The following is a 14192-nucleotide window of genomic DNA, read 5'->3' as shown; positions in this document are numbered from 1 at the left end:
CAAAGAATGATGGTGAGAGCAAAGTGCTGCAAGTTATTGATACAATATTCTTGGCCTTTTTGTAAAATAATTAGTGGACTGTTCATTGTATCATATTTTCTTTTATTTGGGTACAAACATATTCACTGAACCATTCATTTAAAAGTGTTTCTCTCTTTTGATTAACGGAATATGATTTTTACAGGGCAAACATTTCTAGAGGAATTAAATGTTTAGACGAAGACCGTGATTGGTGTAAATAATCAAATAATGATTTAACTAGAGATACTTTATCCTTAGTTATAATAATAGTCGAGAAATGATGTCAAATTGAATAGTATTGAGTCTTAAGCTTTTCTTTGGGGAGGACAACCATCTTGTCTGGGTCGATATATAATATATATCATTATTGGCCTACTAAAGAATATGCAATAGTTCAACAATTAAGTCACAACTGGCTCAGTTCAACGTTATTAAGGAAACAATAAATAAATAAATAGGAATAAGTAGCAAGAGATCATTGTATTTCTTTCATTTCACACAATAAATATGAGTCCTAATCACAATGCAGGCCATGTTTGCCATAACCTAAATAAATAAATAGTATACACCCATCAAACTTCCATTTCTAAACGATATCCCAGGATGAGGTACACATCACCGATTGTTGCGACCATCTTGCCAAATTGTGAAGCAATCAGTGTGATTGCTGTAAACACATTTATACTGAGGTGACACCCGCGCCTAATGCCGCATGATGGATGCACCATCATGCAGCATTAGTGTTCGTGCACCACCTCACCCACAAGCACATCGATCTCTGTGTCAGAAAAAAAAACGTCTTTCTCTTGGTCTTCCTCTCCGTGGTCGCCGTGGTTCACCGTAAAGAACCACTGGTCAGCAAAGCTCATTTCTATGCAGAAATGGTTGAATGTGTCAGGATCTGGAGTTTTTGTGTCTTGCGTCCATGTTGTCTCGTGACTTCCTGTTTTATTTTGAAAGTGAACTTTTCCTCTCGTTTCAGGCAACTTGCTCCTTCCCCTGTGTGTTTCCCCTTCTGGTCTGATTGGCTGTCTCGCCCACCTGTGCCCTCACCCTGTGTATATATATTGTCTGCGTCTCCCTTTGTCCTGGGCCAGTTCGTCTTGTCTTTTGTGCCAGAGAACCAGCCCTTTCCATGCCATTTGCAATTGGCCATTTACCAGGTCATGTTCTTTTGTTACTTTGTTCCTATTTGTTTTTCGCTATTTGCCAGGTTTAGTTTCTTTGCTACTTTGTTCATGTTGATTTTCTGTTTGTTTGTTCCAGTTTATTAAACTGTGATTTTATTGTTGTGACTTTGCCTCGAGTCGTGCGTTTGGGTTCAAGTTCTTAGTTCGGTCGTGACAGAATGATGGCGGAGCATGAGGCCATCACCAAAATGAGGGCATTTATTTTGGAAGTGTGGCGTTTGTCCCTCCAGTAGGGGCTCGAGACAATAGAGGAGGGGGCTCCAAACCTTCCTCAGACATGTTGTTGGTTTTACCTTTAATGTGTCACCTCTGTGCACTTCAGGCACAAAGCAAACACATCTGCTGTCGCCGTAGCGTCCTGTAGTCACAGCATCCCTGAGGTCGGTCCAGGCTTGGCTCACAAACATTTGACATTTGATATAATAAATAAATCCACAGTACACAATGTTAAACGCTGCACACGCAGTTGTTTGTACTTTATAATATTAGTATAAGGGAAAACCCTTAAATTGTACTACCCACTACTTCATACTGTGAAGAGATCATCAGTTCAGACAGCCTCCAGTGTCAACAAATCATCGGCACCCCACTTCAAAAAATAAAATCCCTATTTCCCCCCCCCCCCCAAAAAAACCAACTTGTCAAAAGAGAACGTAAAAGCATTTAAGAGAGCCCTCATCCAGCTCAGCTCCCGTTCCAGCCGTTACCCTCTGTGATACACTGTAGATCACTGCCGTCCCCCACTGCCATCTATCGCCCCCCTAACTCAATCTGCTTTATGGATGTGTGTATTGTGATGTCTGATATGATTGGGGCTCTTTTGCCTGTGGGATTTTAATGAGGACATGGTGTTCTCTCGACTTCATTGAAAGCCAAAACGATACATACTTTATACAGACACATGTTTTATACATTTTTAGAGTGGAGAACCCAGTGCTCAATTCGGGCTGCCGGTAAAGTGATCATTTCAGCGTCTCACTCCCTGACTGATGTGGTCACCAAGAGCAGCGTTAACAATCAGGGGACTAACACATTATTTTCATCATTTAGCCACACGCCTGATTTTCTCTCAGCTTCACAGGCCAAGATTTAACACGGGACTTGATATAAAATAATGAAACCAGTTATCTTTTTCTATTTGTAGCCGTGACTTTCTGATGTCAGAGTACAGCTCTCTCTTTGTGCAGAAATGTGCCTGTACGAAATAATGTCTAAGAAAAGGAATCTCCAAACTGATAATTAAAGCGGATGTTGCAAGAGGGTGGGCTAAAATATATATATTTAATTTGCTCTTTACATAAATGTATGTATACATCTCTTGGAATGCGCTGAACACAGACAGACTGGCCATATTGGTGGAGGTCAACATGTAGGAATAGCCTTTGGGAGGTCCTGTAAACTAGAATAAGGTGCAGTTTAATGGTGTGTTGTTTCATTATTTCAGTTCCGTTGTGTGTTCTTTTCTCCATCACTGCCTCTTTTCTCAATTGGACTTCCTTCATCTCACTTGTGTTCGTTCTACAGATCTTCTCAGGGTTGCTGGCACATGGCTGTCTTGCTTTGATACATTCCCAGCTACCTCTTATTATGCAGACATACAGTAACACATCAGGTTGGACAAAATACAACGTTGTGAGTTAGAATAAATAGGTAATGTACAAAAGTGAGAAAATGATTCTGGTGATTATTTTTCACAGGTTTTAGCAAGTACATTTATTTTTCAAAGAATATGCACCTACCTCGTGTTGAGTGTGCATGATGAATTAATACTCAGCTGGAAAAAAAACTAATGAATTTAAGATTGTCCTGGCAAAACCTTATTTCACATAAGTCAAAAACAGAAACATTCATAATCAAGAAAATGGATCACGAGGTGTTATTCTTTTTCTTTCTTCATTTGCCTCTCATGGCCTCTGTAGTAGATTTTGACAAAACAATAGATTTGTTGGTAAAACACACACAAAATATATAATGTTTTTTATTCATATTTATTTTATTATTCAGGATTTAACAGATTTTTAGATCAAAGATGAAAAATGAAATTTTTTCTGTTTAAGTTTAATTGAGAATTATGAATACACGCAATGACGATTAACAGTGGCACATGCAGAGGGAAAGGCATCATGGGAAGAGTATCCGTAACGGCAGCACCGCCTTTGGTCCTCTGTGTCGGTCTCATTACCGCACAGTGAGCGGGGCCAATGTTTTGGCAGCCATTTTCACTCACTGATTACAAGCCAATTAAAAAACGTACGCACCATAATGAAACACCTTTTGCAAAAGCACAACAAATCGTGTCATCAAGAAAATTGGAGTTGTCATAGTTGACGCAGGGGCAAAATTCTCTCCCCACCACCGCAGAGAAGCACACTGCATTTGCGGTATTTGGCCGCCTTCACGGGTGGGAAGCCAGCAGGGGGTTCGCTGCTCCAGCAACGTTTTATGTTAGCTCACTTCATGCGTATGTGTTTCGGGGTCACAGCTTCTTTTCCACACGTAGCTGCTGTGGGCTCCACCTGAGATACCACATGTGGACTCACTGAAACTGCTATTTGTGAGCTCCTGTTTTCATCCTGCAGGTTTCTGCCGCTGTCGGGAACCGTTGATTGTAAAAACAGTAAGGAAGCTCCAGATCGACTTCACACACAGCACCAGGCCCCCCCCCCCCCCCCCCCCCCCCCCCCCCCCCCCCCCCCCCCCCCCCAGGTAGAGGCGCAGCGCTTTGAAGCTAATTTTACATCGTGGCCAAAGCGGTGGAATTACAATCACGTTGCGCCCAAGAGGACCCAAGTGACTTACATTGGGAAAGAGATGTCTGTAAATCAGCGCTTTTAATTTATTTCAATTTCTTTTAGGTTAATCAACTTCCCAGTACGAACACCTTAATAGTCCTCATTTACATCAATAGGTCCTAAAAGTTGTAAAATGAACTAATAGCCGAATCCTTGCGGAAGATCGCCAGAAGATCCCAGAATGCTTTTCCTCATAAGTCATACTTAAATTATTTTCATTCTTGCGTCACTGTACCCAGTTCTCTTTCTACATCCGTGCTTCAAACTCCCAAATATCCACTGCAAACCCTCCGCTCACTGGGAATGAGTGAACATGGATAGAACCCAATAACTGCGCTCCGGTAGGAATCCACAGAGAAGATTTGAAGCTCCCACTGGAGGCTCCCTCTCAGGCCCTTAAAGACAGAGCGATCGAACCACAGTTTAATCTCAATGTGGACACTGGAGGCACTTATGAAGAGCAGGTGTGAATGTAATCGGGTTAAATCAGTCCGGTTACGAGGCGCATTTCAAACCGAGGCGTAAAGAGGTCAGAAGTGAAAATCAAGCAATGAAAAGAGCTATAGGGATAACGGACAACGGGCATCTCCTTATAGTAAAAAGTCAATCACTTCTTCTCTACGGCGTCTGTTGAACGTTATCAACAGTTGGGGAGTTTGCTTCTTCAAAACCACAATAGCAAGCCACGGCTAGTGTTGATGACTAGAAATGCATTGATTAAAATAAGTCATTAATCAGACGCTGGGCTCGAAGTCACTTTGCTATTTTACCGCTTCATTAGCTTCACACTGTTTGCCTCGTTTATTTTTACAAGGCAGATTACCTTGACTGGGGAATGACAAACGGATACCTTTTGAAGAATGACGTGCAGGACAAAACCAGCTGGAGCACATGCAGAAAATATGAATAGTTGTGTTGAGGCATGCATGGCATTCACTAAATATCCAGAGTAAAGGTTCATGTGTATAAAGGAAATACAAAATGATGTACTTGGGGTTTTTATTTAAAGAACAATGCATTTCTTCCTTTCTATAGTTGGCACCATATTGCATAGTTCTCTCCAGGAAAATATTGGTCAATAAATGGGTATATCACTTCGACACAAAACTGGAGCTGTGTTTAACATAAATTACAATCATCTGCCTCTGAGCTAATCAGAATTTTATGTAATTTGCCCAGCAGCGTATGGTATATATCTTTTTATGATCAAATCAATATTTAGTCTCTAAAGCAGGAGACTGCAGGTCAGATCCGGTGGGGGGAGAACCACTTGTAGGAATGCAATGCTGGAAATGAGCACAGAGGTCTTCATTTCCCAAGCATAACTTAAAGGGTAGCCTACGGGAAAATGCATGAGCCGGTCATTTATGCACATAATCTGTATCTGCACAGCATTTATTTAATCATGAGGAGAAGGTAGATTAACACATCATCTGCACATGTCCACAAGGCTGTAGCGTAGGTGGGAAGGGGGGGGGGGGGGCGCCGTCTGAGGGGATCGGAACCGTCCCCTGCAGTGGGACTGTTTACTCCACAACTGCAGTCGCACACCTTCGCCCCCGCCTCGCGTGCGACGCCCCTGGCAAAGAGAGAGACACACACACACACACACACACACACACACACACACACCCTTGAACCTGTGCGCGCCCAGGGAGCGGAGCCGGAGCCAAATTGCTCCGCTCCGCTCAGCTTTAATTGGGGGTAAAAAATCAGGTGGCCGGGAGTGCGTCTGGTTAAAAAGCGCCGCCCCAGCGGATTCTAAATATAATTAATACTTCAGCGCAGAGCCTTGAAATGAGCCGCGGCGCTCCGGCTAAACAGCCTCGGAGCCGTCAGCACTTTAGCTGCATTCAGGGAAGAGGAGGCGGCGGAGGGAGAAGGAGGTGAGTGGAGAGAGAGAGAGAGAGAGAGAGACAGGTGGAGGTGATGGGAGGCTCAAAGACAGGGACCCTGGTAGAGGGGGACAGAGAGCTGACAGGTGATGGCTGGTTTGCCCCCCCCCCCCCCAAAAATAAACTTGGTTTGTCTTTATTATGTCGAGATGGAGATGGAGCTGGAGCGTTAATAGTCACCTCCTTCTCCTTCCTCCTCACATCTCTCTCTCTCTTTCTCTATCTCTCTTCCCTCCTCTTTCTCATTCTCAGTCCCCTGTTTATGTGGCAGAGAAAGATAGAGGGGAGGAAATTATGCTCAGTGGGACACTTGGAAGAAGTGGTTTGAAATTGAAATGAGGACGACCCACTATCCCTCTTAAAACTGACTTTGTATCTCTCTCACACACACACACACAAACACACACACACACACACACACAAATGCACACGCACACAGAAACACAGCCTCCTGGATTGGTTTTAAATGAATATTACTCTGTGATGGACATGTGAATATTAGCATCACAGGCGGGCCAAAACGGAACCGTTTTCATCTCACGCTTTGAGGGCGGACGGAAACAGCTGGTTCTGTAAACATGTTTTTTTTTTCTTTTTTTTTCTCACTCATTCTCACTTCGCATCCATGAATTCTCTCTTACTTTCTTGCCTCTCATCAATTCCTCACAAATCTCTTTTCCTCAACGTGATGCCCTCCCAGAGATGGGCTCTGCCTGTGTGTGTGTGTGTGTGTGTGTGTGTGTGTGTGTTTGTGTGTGTCTTGACGACACCAACAGCAGGGCATGTTTGCACACGTTAAAATGTCACTTTAACCAGAGCACTCCCTCCCTCCTGATCCCCATTAGCTTTAAAACCTGCGACTTGCACTGGAGTCGGCTCAATACATTTACCCTCAGCGGTATCTTGCTGTGTAGATAGTTGTGATTGGGTTTGCTGAGATCCGTGCTGCTGAGACTTCCGCCGCCGTCCCCCCCAAAAAGAACAAAGAAGCTGAATGTCATGAGCCACATTCAAATGCATTGAAAACAATACATTTGGTACATTGGCGTGCTTCTTTCTGCTCAAATATAGACAGATGGCAGTTGTCATTTGGAAAGGAACAATGTCTTCTAGTTCTTTGTTCAATTTTATGACTACTGCAGTCGTTTTTTTTAGTTTCGCTTTGCAAAAACATCGGAGATCATCAGCGATGCCTTTGATCTGTATTGTGCCAATATTCACGATGTTTGTTCTCTTCTGCTACAGCGATTTATGACATGTGCACATGCAGAGTTCAGACACCGAGCTCTCCGACCCACTTTATTGTATTATAGCTGAAACAGCTTATTCTATTTTAATATTCGTCTAATTTGTATTTCACACTGTTTTACTACTACTACTGTTATTAAAGCTTTTATATCTGTTTTATTTCATAATCTTTGCAATTGGTCTCATTTTGTTAAACTGTTTTCAAGGTCTGTACTCTTATTTCCGTCTTGTCATATTTCATCTGTGAAACCCTTTGAGCTGAACTAACCTGTACAAAAGGTGCTCCGCAAATCAAGTTTGATTGATTGATCTATGATTGCGCTGTTAGCCGCCATCGGACAGATTGCGACGTGGCACCGTAAAACATTCATGTTCATACAAAAGGCCACACACTCTGTTTGCAACACGGCCCGTTGCTATGTTGAGACGGCAACAAAAGGGAAATTGGGGACAGTTGTGAAAGGGCTCAGAATAGATGAAAAAAGAAGGAAATGTTTCGTCTTAAGAGTTATGGGCTTCTGAGTTTATAAATGTATCTTGGTTGATAGTGACAAAGGTTATGCAAAACAGAAGAACTACTTTGATGGTGAATGATACAGTCCAAAGAAAGCCCGCTTCATACATATTAAAATGTATGGCTGAAGCCAGAAGGAAAGCTTCCCAATGGAGCTGCCTCAACAAATGGCAGGTAACCAATTAGTGTCCAGTGTATTTTATTCCCTAAGAAATATTGATGAAAGGCCAGCTTCTTGGTGTTTGACTAATGGTGCAAATTGATATCTCAGCTTCGTCAAGCTGTTGCAGTATGTGTCAACCCAATGCATCCCAACTTGACTCATTAAGCTTATGATGGGTCAAGATTAATCATGGAAATCAATTACATACGTATGTGTTGGACCATTAGCAGTTATAAATAGCCATTATGATTGAAATTAAAAATGAAACCTTTCAATCGCAGAGCAAACTTGGTGCAACTGAACTTGCAAACTAAAACGTCCTCTTTTCCCATTGAAGATCTTCCAGGGCCTCCTCTGCGTTTTCTACAACCTCGGAGACGGGGACTACAACCTGACCCTGCCCACCTATCGCCTCGACAACGGCGAATGGCACGAGGTCTTCCTCGATCGGCACGACAACGAGATGATTCTGCGACTGGACGGCGGCGGGGGTCAGCGGGAGGTCACCGGGTCGCGGGGCCGAAGCCGAGAAATCATCATTGACCCCACTGTGGTGATGCTGGGGAACACCTTCCCCTCTGGAATCAACAAGAGCTTCCAGGGTAGGTGACACGCATCACAGGCCGCTCACAACAACGTCTGCGTTTTCATTGGTCTCAGAAAAGACCTTCCGGACATCAGGTGTTAAGAGCAGCAAATGAAGCGATGAAGGTTCCCTGTGAATTGGACACGCTGGAGGCTGAATCCCGAGCCCCTCGCAGCACTTTCCTTTTGTCAGCGTAGATAACTTCGCTTCGGGTTGAGGCCGAGGAGCTGTCAGGTACGTCGACATGGGTGCAGCTGGGAGAGGCCAGGGGCTGAAGGACAACTTGTTAAAAGTACAATTTATTTGATGCCCCGTAGCACATAATACAAATACCAGCAATCAAGGTGCTGCCATTTCTCACAAAACCTGTTCAATCTGGAGTTTCAGGGACCCGAGTCTGATTTGCCAGATGTGGACAGCTGCATGCAGTTTCCTTCTGTTCTATGTGTTGCAACTTGTTTAAGACGTCTCTTAAGAGTTACTACTATTCAAATGTATTCAGATATATTTTTACACCATACTCTATGTCACACAGACTAAGATAAGGACTTCAATCTTCTCAGGATTTCTGAGCTGCAGCGCAATGAGGCCGAACATTTACAAGTAGTCTATTTGTGTCACATCTGTGAAGCTGCTGCTTTTCCCTGTTTATTTTCTCCATTGATAACATTCAATCTAAACTAATGGGCAAATTCACAAGCCATGAATTGCGCGTCACTTGCCAACCGCTGTCAAGGTCACTTCTCAAGGTCCAATTCACAAAAGATTTTCCATTCACGATATTACACAAAGTATAAATGCCGAAAACACAATAGGCAGAACAGCGTCAGAGTGAAAACAAGAAAAAAAACACGTGTTCAGAGCGTGAGCTACGGGTCCTGCTCAAAACTTCAGGCAAAGAATTTAAACTTGATCGAGGCAAACTGGATTTGGGATTTTAATTTCCCAGTTTTGTCAATCGCACACCTTCAGACTGTAAAAGGAGATGGCAGGATTTGAAGCAGAGGATAGAAGACACAATCTCATTCAATGCTGCCATAATCAATGTAAATATTAGACGTGACAACCCTCATGAATGTGGGTGTGGCTGTTAGCTCGAGTCTTTGTGAATTTGATTGTTTTTTTTTCATGAAAAATAAAACATATGAGACAGAAGCACCGAGTCACTGTCTGCTTGGCAGCACGGTTTGGGCTGCATTGTTTCTTTTTGTCATATTTGTGCAAGTTTAGTAGCCACAAAAACCGTGCTGCCTTTTTCTAAATTTGGCCCGCAGTATTCAAGCAGTGCTTAAAGAAGGGGGGAAAAAAAGACATTATAATGCCATCCCACCTTCAACAAGCACAGGAAACGGAGAAGAAGGTGACACGGTTCGAAAGGCCAGTGGCTATTAAGAGTGCAAACAGCAGACCCGGGAAGGCTGATTTCTAATTCTTCAAATACACATCTGGAGTCACGGGCAGTTGACGTGATTGAATGTGTTAAACCCACAGGAAAGACGAGATGAGAACCTTGCTGGTTCATGACACTAATGAAACAAATGGAAATGAAGAACCTGCTTCCTAATGGGCCATTTGACCCAAGTTAGCTTCCGGCTGATGAGAAAAAAAAATGCTGTCCTAAATACTGGAAATGGGACCGAGGTTGTAAAAACATACACAGAAATGGATTTCAACCATGTTTTCTCTCAATTAGTTATGAAAAGGGTATCACACAAAAACAGGACACCTACATTGCTCAATAGTTTAGATTTTCTTTTGTGACTGGGGTGCAAACTATTCCAATAATCCTCATTTGTTCTCTTCCTGATTCTTTTTCCAAGGATCTTTCTTTTGATTATTTTCTACAGAACAGCGCTGATATTGATTTTTGAGGACAAGAGAGCCTTCCTTTAAAATCCCAGGCAGATGAATGCCAGGGCTGAATGGTTAAGAGGTACACATTGTCTGCAGAGTATGGGAAAGATGTTATGACACGTCTCTCTGAAAGCCCCTTTCAGTGGAGAGCCGACGGTTCATACAATGGTAAAATAGCAAAACGGCACTGAAGATTGTTTGCTGTAGACCATCCAGACGTCATCCCAGCTGTATTGTGTGTGTGTGTGTGTGTGTGTGTGTGTGTGTGTGTGTGTGTGTGTGTGTGTGTGTGTATGGGGGGGTCCATGTGTGTATGGGGGGATCCATGTGTCACAGGGTGAAGTGAAAAGGGTGATGTGACATTCATGGCCATGTGAGTCGGTTTAACAAGTATTCCTCCTGAGAAGAAATAATTCATTGTATCTATCAAGGGAGAACTGTGACACGTGACGTGTTAATGAATGATCGATATGAACGTTTCATGGCTAATTCACCCACATGCATCGATGGGCTGCTCGGTGCGTGGAGAGGCTAGAGAGTTCTGTGTGTGTGTGTGTGTGTGTGTGTGTGTGTGTGTGTGTGTGTTAGATTAACTTAATTTTGAAAGCTTTTATTAAAACACAGGAATTTCAACCGAGAACTTAAAGGACGTCACATTCCAACCCGTGTGCCACAGCCGCCCCGTGAATTATAATTAAGAATCTTTTTAGACTCTTGTTCGTGACACTTGTAATATCGAAAACACATTGGAGCATAGCTCGCCAACTCCACGTGTGTTTTATGTCTTCCATATTGAACAATAATATACTTGCATAATAATATATGTCTGCAGCGGTAACACAATACTCCAATACTACTTTCAGCGGGATGACATCATTTGTCTGTGCCTTTCAAAGCCGTTCACTGCTGAACAATAGATGTGTTTATTGATGCCACAACGATACGGTTCAGCTTTTGAATGTAGTACTTATATAAATACTACATTACTGTGGTATGGGTGAAATAAGCGCCCCATTAAGGTCATTGGACCTTCATTGGCATGGATACAACAATACCGTTGTGTTGATCGTCAGACTGAAACAAGACGTACATAAAAGGTCTGAAACAGGAAGCATATTCTCGTGTCATAGATTGAGAGGAGCATACGGTACATACATTATGGACCCTACTGTTGGCAGACACAGCCCAAAGATTCAGACAGGGAAAAAAAAGAGTTCCGGATAGGATGCATAGAAGAAGAAAAAAAAGGCAAGACACTGTATGATAATAGAGAGAGAAAAAAATCACAACTACTGAGAGAAGAAGACTGCAAGTGAGAGAGAGAGACAGAGAGAGAGACAGAGAGAGAGCTCTCTGAAATTAGACAGATGTGCCTCAGGCAGTAAAAGACAATGTGTTTATTAAATGGACTTTAAAAGCATTCAATTTCAAAGGCAGCAGATGTGATCGAGGGTGGCAGGGAAATTGTACGTGGATGAGTGTGTGCGCGTGCGTGAACCTCGTCTGTGTGCGGTTGCATTTACTTCTGTGAACGTCTCTTTTCAAATATTGAAAAAGGTGTAATGAGATGTTAGAGGTCCAGCGTGTGGGATTTACTTGGATCTATTCACTGGAGTGGAATATATTATTCGCAACTATGTTTTCATTCATGTATTATCGGCTGAATTTAAGAATCGTCGTGTTTTTTCGCTTCCTTAAAATGAGAACTTCGTATCTACACTGAGGGCTGGTCCTCTTTACGAAGTCCGCCGTGTTTTCTATGGAGCTCAGAACAGACCAACAAACACTGGCTCTAGAGAGAGCCGTTCATGTTTCTACTCTGAAGTGTCCAGTAGCTTCTTCTCGGGAGGGGGATGGCGTAGGGCTGCTGATGGTAACACCTTGGCAGCACATGGTGGTTGTTAGATGGTAGATGTTTTGAACATTACCTCGACAGAAGGAACTCTGGTATTTTGAGTTTAAGCTTAAAGTAGAGATATAAACCAATGTGTGCATTGTAGCTGATGTGCAAATGACATCCTTTTATTGTAAGTCATTTTTTTAAATTGCTTTGAAGGGATCCAAGTTCAGCTAAATATATTGCAATTAATTTAATGTAATTCAGTAAATCCACCCTAGTGTCCACCCACAGGCTACATTCCCCTCGATTGATCGATTAATTGGTTGAAACATTTATTTGAGATAATAGTAAGATGATAAAACACAACATTGCCGGCTAGAGTAAAGCAAGATGGATAAATAACAGGACAAAGGTGTCAATTCAAACTCTGATATTTAACTGGTTGTAATGTGTCCATGACAGAGTGCCTCAGTGTGGGGAGTGACAAGGTCAGAGCCTAGACACAAAATAGAAGTGCTGTCCATAGATCTCAGTAATGACTTTATTGAGAAGTAAAGTAGTGCTGCGGTATGAGTACAAATCTGTATCACAGTATATTATTATAAATCAGTTTTACGGTATATCTCAGTATTCTTTTTCTTCTTGCATTAAGGGTCTTTATATAGGTTAATGGTGGCTTATTTTTCAGTCAGGGGTGAATAGAATAGATACTCTTATGTGTATGTATGTATATATATATATATACATATATATATATATATATATATATATATATATATATATATATATATATATATATATATATATATATATATATATGAATACAAAAAATATGTAATACTTTCATGTATAAACTGAAGGCTTTCATTTCTGTAGGATTTGCTTGGCCCCACAAAATTATACAATATACAAAGAATTCCGAATGCATGAAACAGTTGCAGAAAGTAAACAGTGATTATTGTGCACACTACCCATTGCGTGCGCCTGTGGCTCAGTGGTAGAGCAGATCAGATCTTCGGTTCAATCCCCAGCTTCGCTAGTCCATGTCGATGTGTCCTTGGACAAGACACTTAACCCCAAATTGCTCCCGCAGGCATGAATGGTATGAATGATAAGTTAGTTTCCTGATGGGCAGGTGGCCCCCTGCCGTCTGTGAATGAATGTGTGTTAAAGCGCTTTGAGTTATTGGAAGAGTGGTCGCTATACAAGCACAAGTCAATTTGACCATTTACGGCAACATATTAAGAAAACCGTAAAGATAAATAAGTAGATATTCCAACAACGTTTATTTAAACTTGTATCAGCGCTATGAACTGTTGTTGGAGGAAGGTGGGAGACTGTACGTCGGTGTTGTCAGACTGTAATCACACTCTCCGTTGTCCAACGTGATTTGTGCGGTGGTGACTGATGTGTTAGTTTTGGCACCACTAGCAACACAAGTAGCTATGTCGGATTGCTCTCTTCTTGGCCACAAGTTCCTCCTTTGCATCTCCGGTTTTAACTTTATTTATCCTCCATCTCTCTGTTCTGTTCTTGAATATGCAGTAAGGATGGAGACTCTCATGCTGCTAGCTAGCAGCTATAACATTATAACCCATAACTATAAACCAGCATGCCCTCGTATTTTCCCTGTCATAGCATATAACATTAGCTATAACCTAGCATGCCCTCGTATTTTCCCTGTCATAGCATATAACATTAGCTATAACCTAGCATGCCCTCGTATTTTCCCTGTCATAGCATATAACATTAGCTATAACCCAACATTACCTCGTATTTTCCCTGTCATAGCATATAACATTAGCTATAGCCCAGCATGCCCTCGTATTTTCCCTGTCATAGCATATAACATTAGCTATAACCCAACATTACCTCGTATTTTCCCTGTCATAGCATATAACATTAGCTATAACCCAGCATGCCCTCGTATTTTCCCTGTCATAGCATATAACATTAGCTATAACCCAACATTACCTCGTATTTTCCCTGTCATAGCATATAACATTAGCTATAACCCAGCATACCCTCGTATTTTCCCTGTTGAAGCATATAACATTAGCTATAACCCAGCATGCCCTCGTATTTTCCC

General features: G+C 42.2%; 1 protein-coding gene across 1 annotated transcript in view; it reads left to right on the top strand.

Moving 5' to 3' along the window:
* si:ch211-186j3.6 (neural-cadherin) overlaps positions 1-14192 on the top strand; it is a 272276-nt gene that overhangs the window by 229875 nt on the left and 28209 nt on the right. The window contains exon 33 of the mRNA XM_034527653.1: positions 8161-8425. Coding sequence (XP_034383544.1) covers positions 8161-8425 — 265 coding nt within the window. The remainder of the gene's footprint in view (positions 1-8160; positions 8426-14192) is intronic.

This window comes from Cyclopterus lumpus, chromosome 3 (genome assembly GCF_009769545.1).
Source record: "Cyclopterus lumpus isolate fCycLum1 chromosome 3, fCycLum1.pri, whole genome shotgun sequence".
In the NCBI taxonomy this organism is placed as follows: domain Eukaryota; kingdom Metazoa; phylum Chordata; class Actinopteri; order Perciformes; family Cyclopteridae; genus Cyclopterus; species Cyclopterus lumpus.
This window is presented reverse-complemented; position numbering and strand designations above follow the sequence as displayed.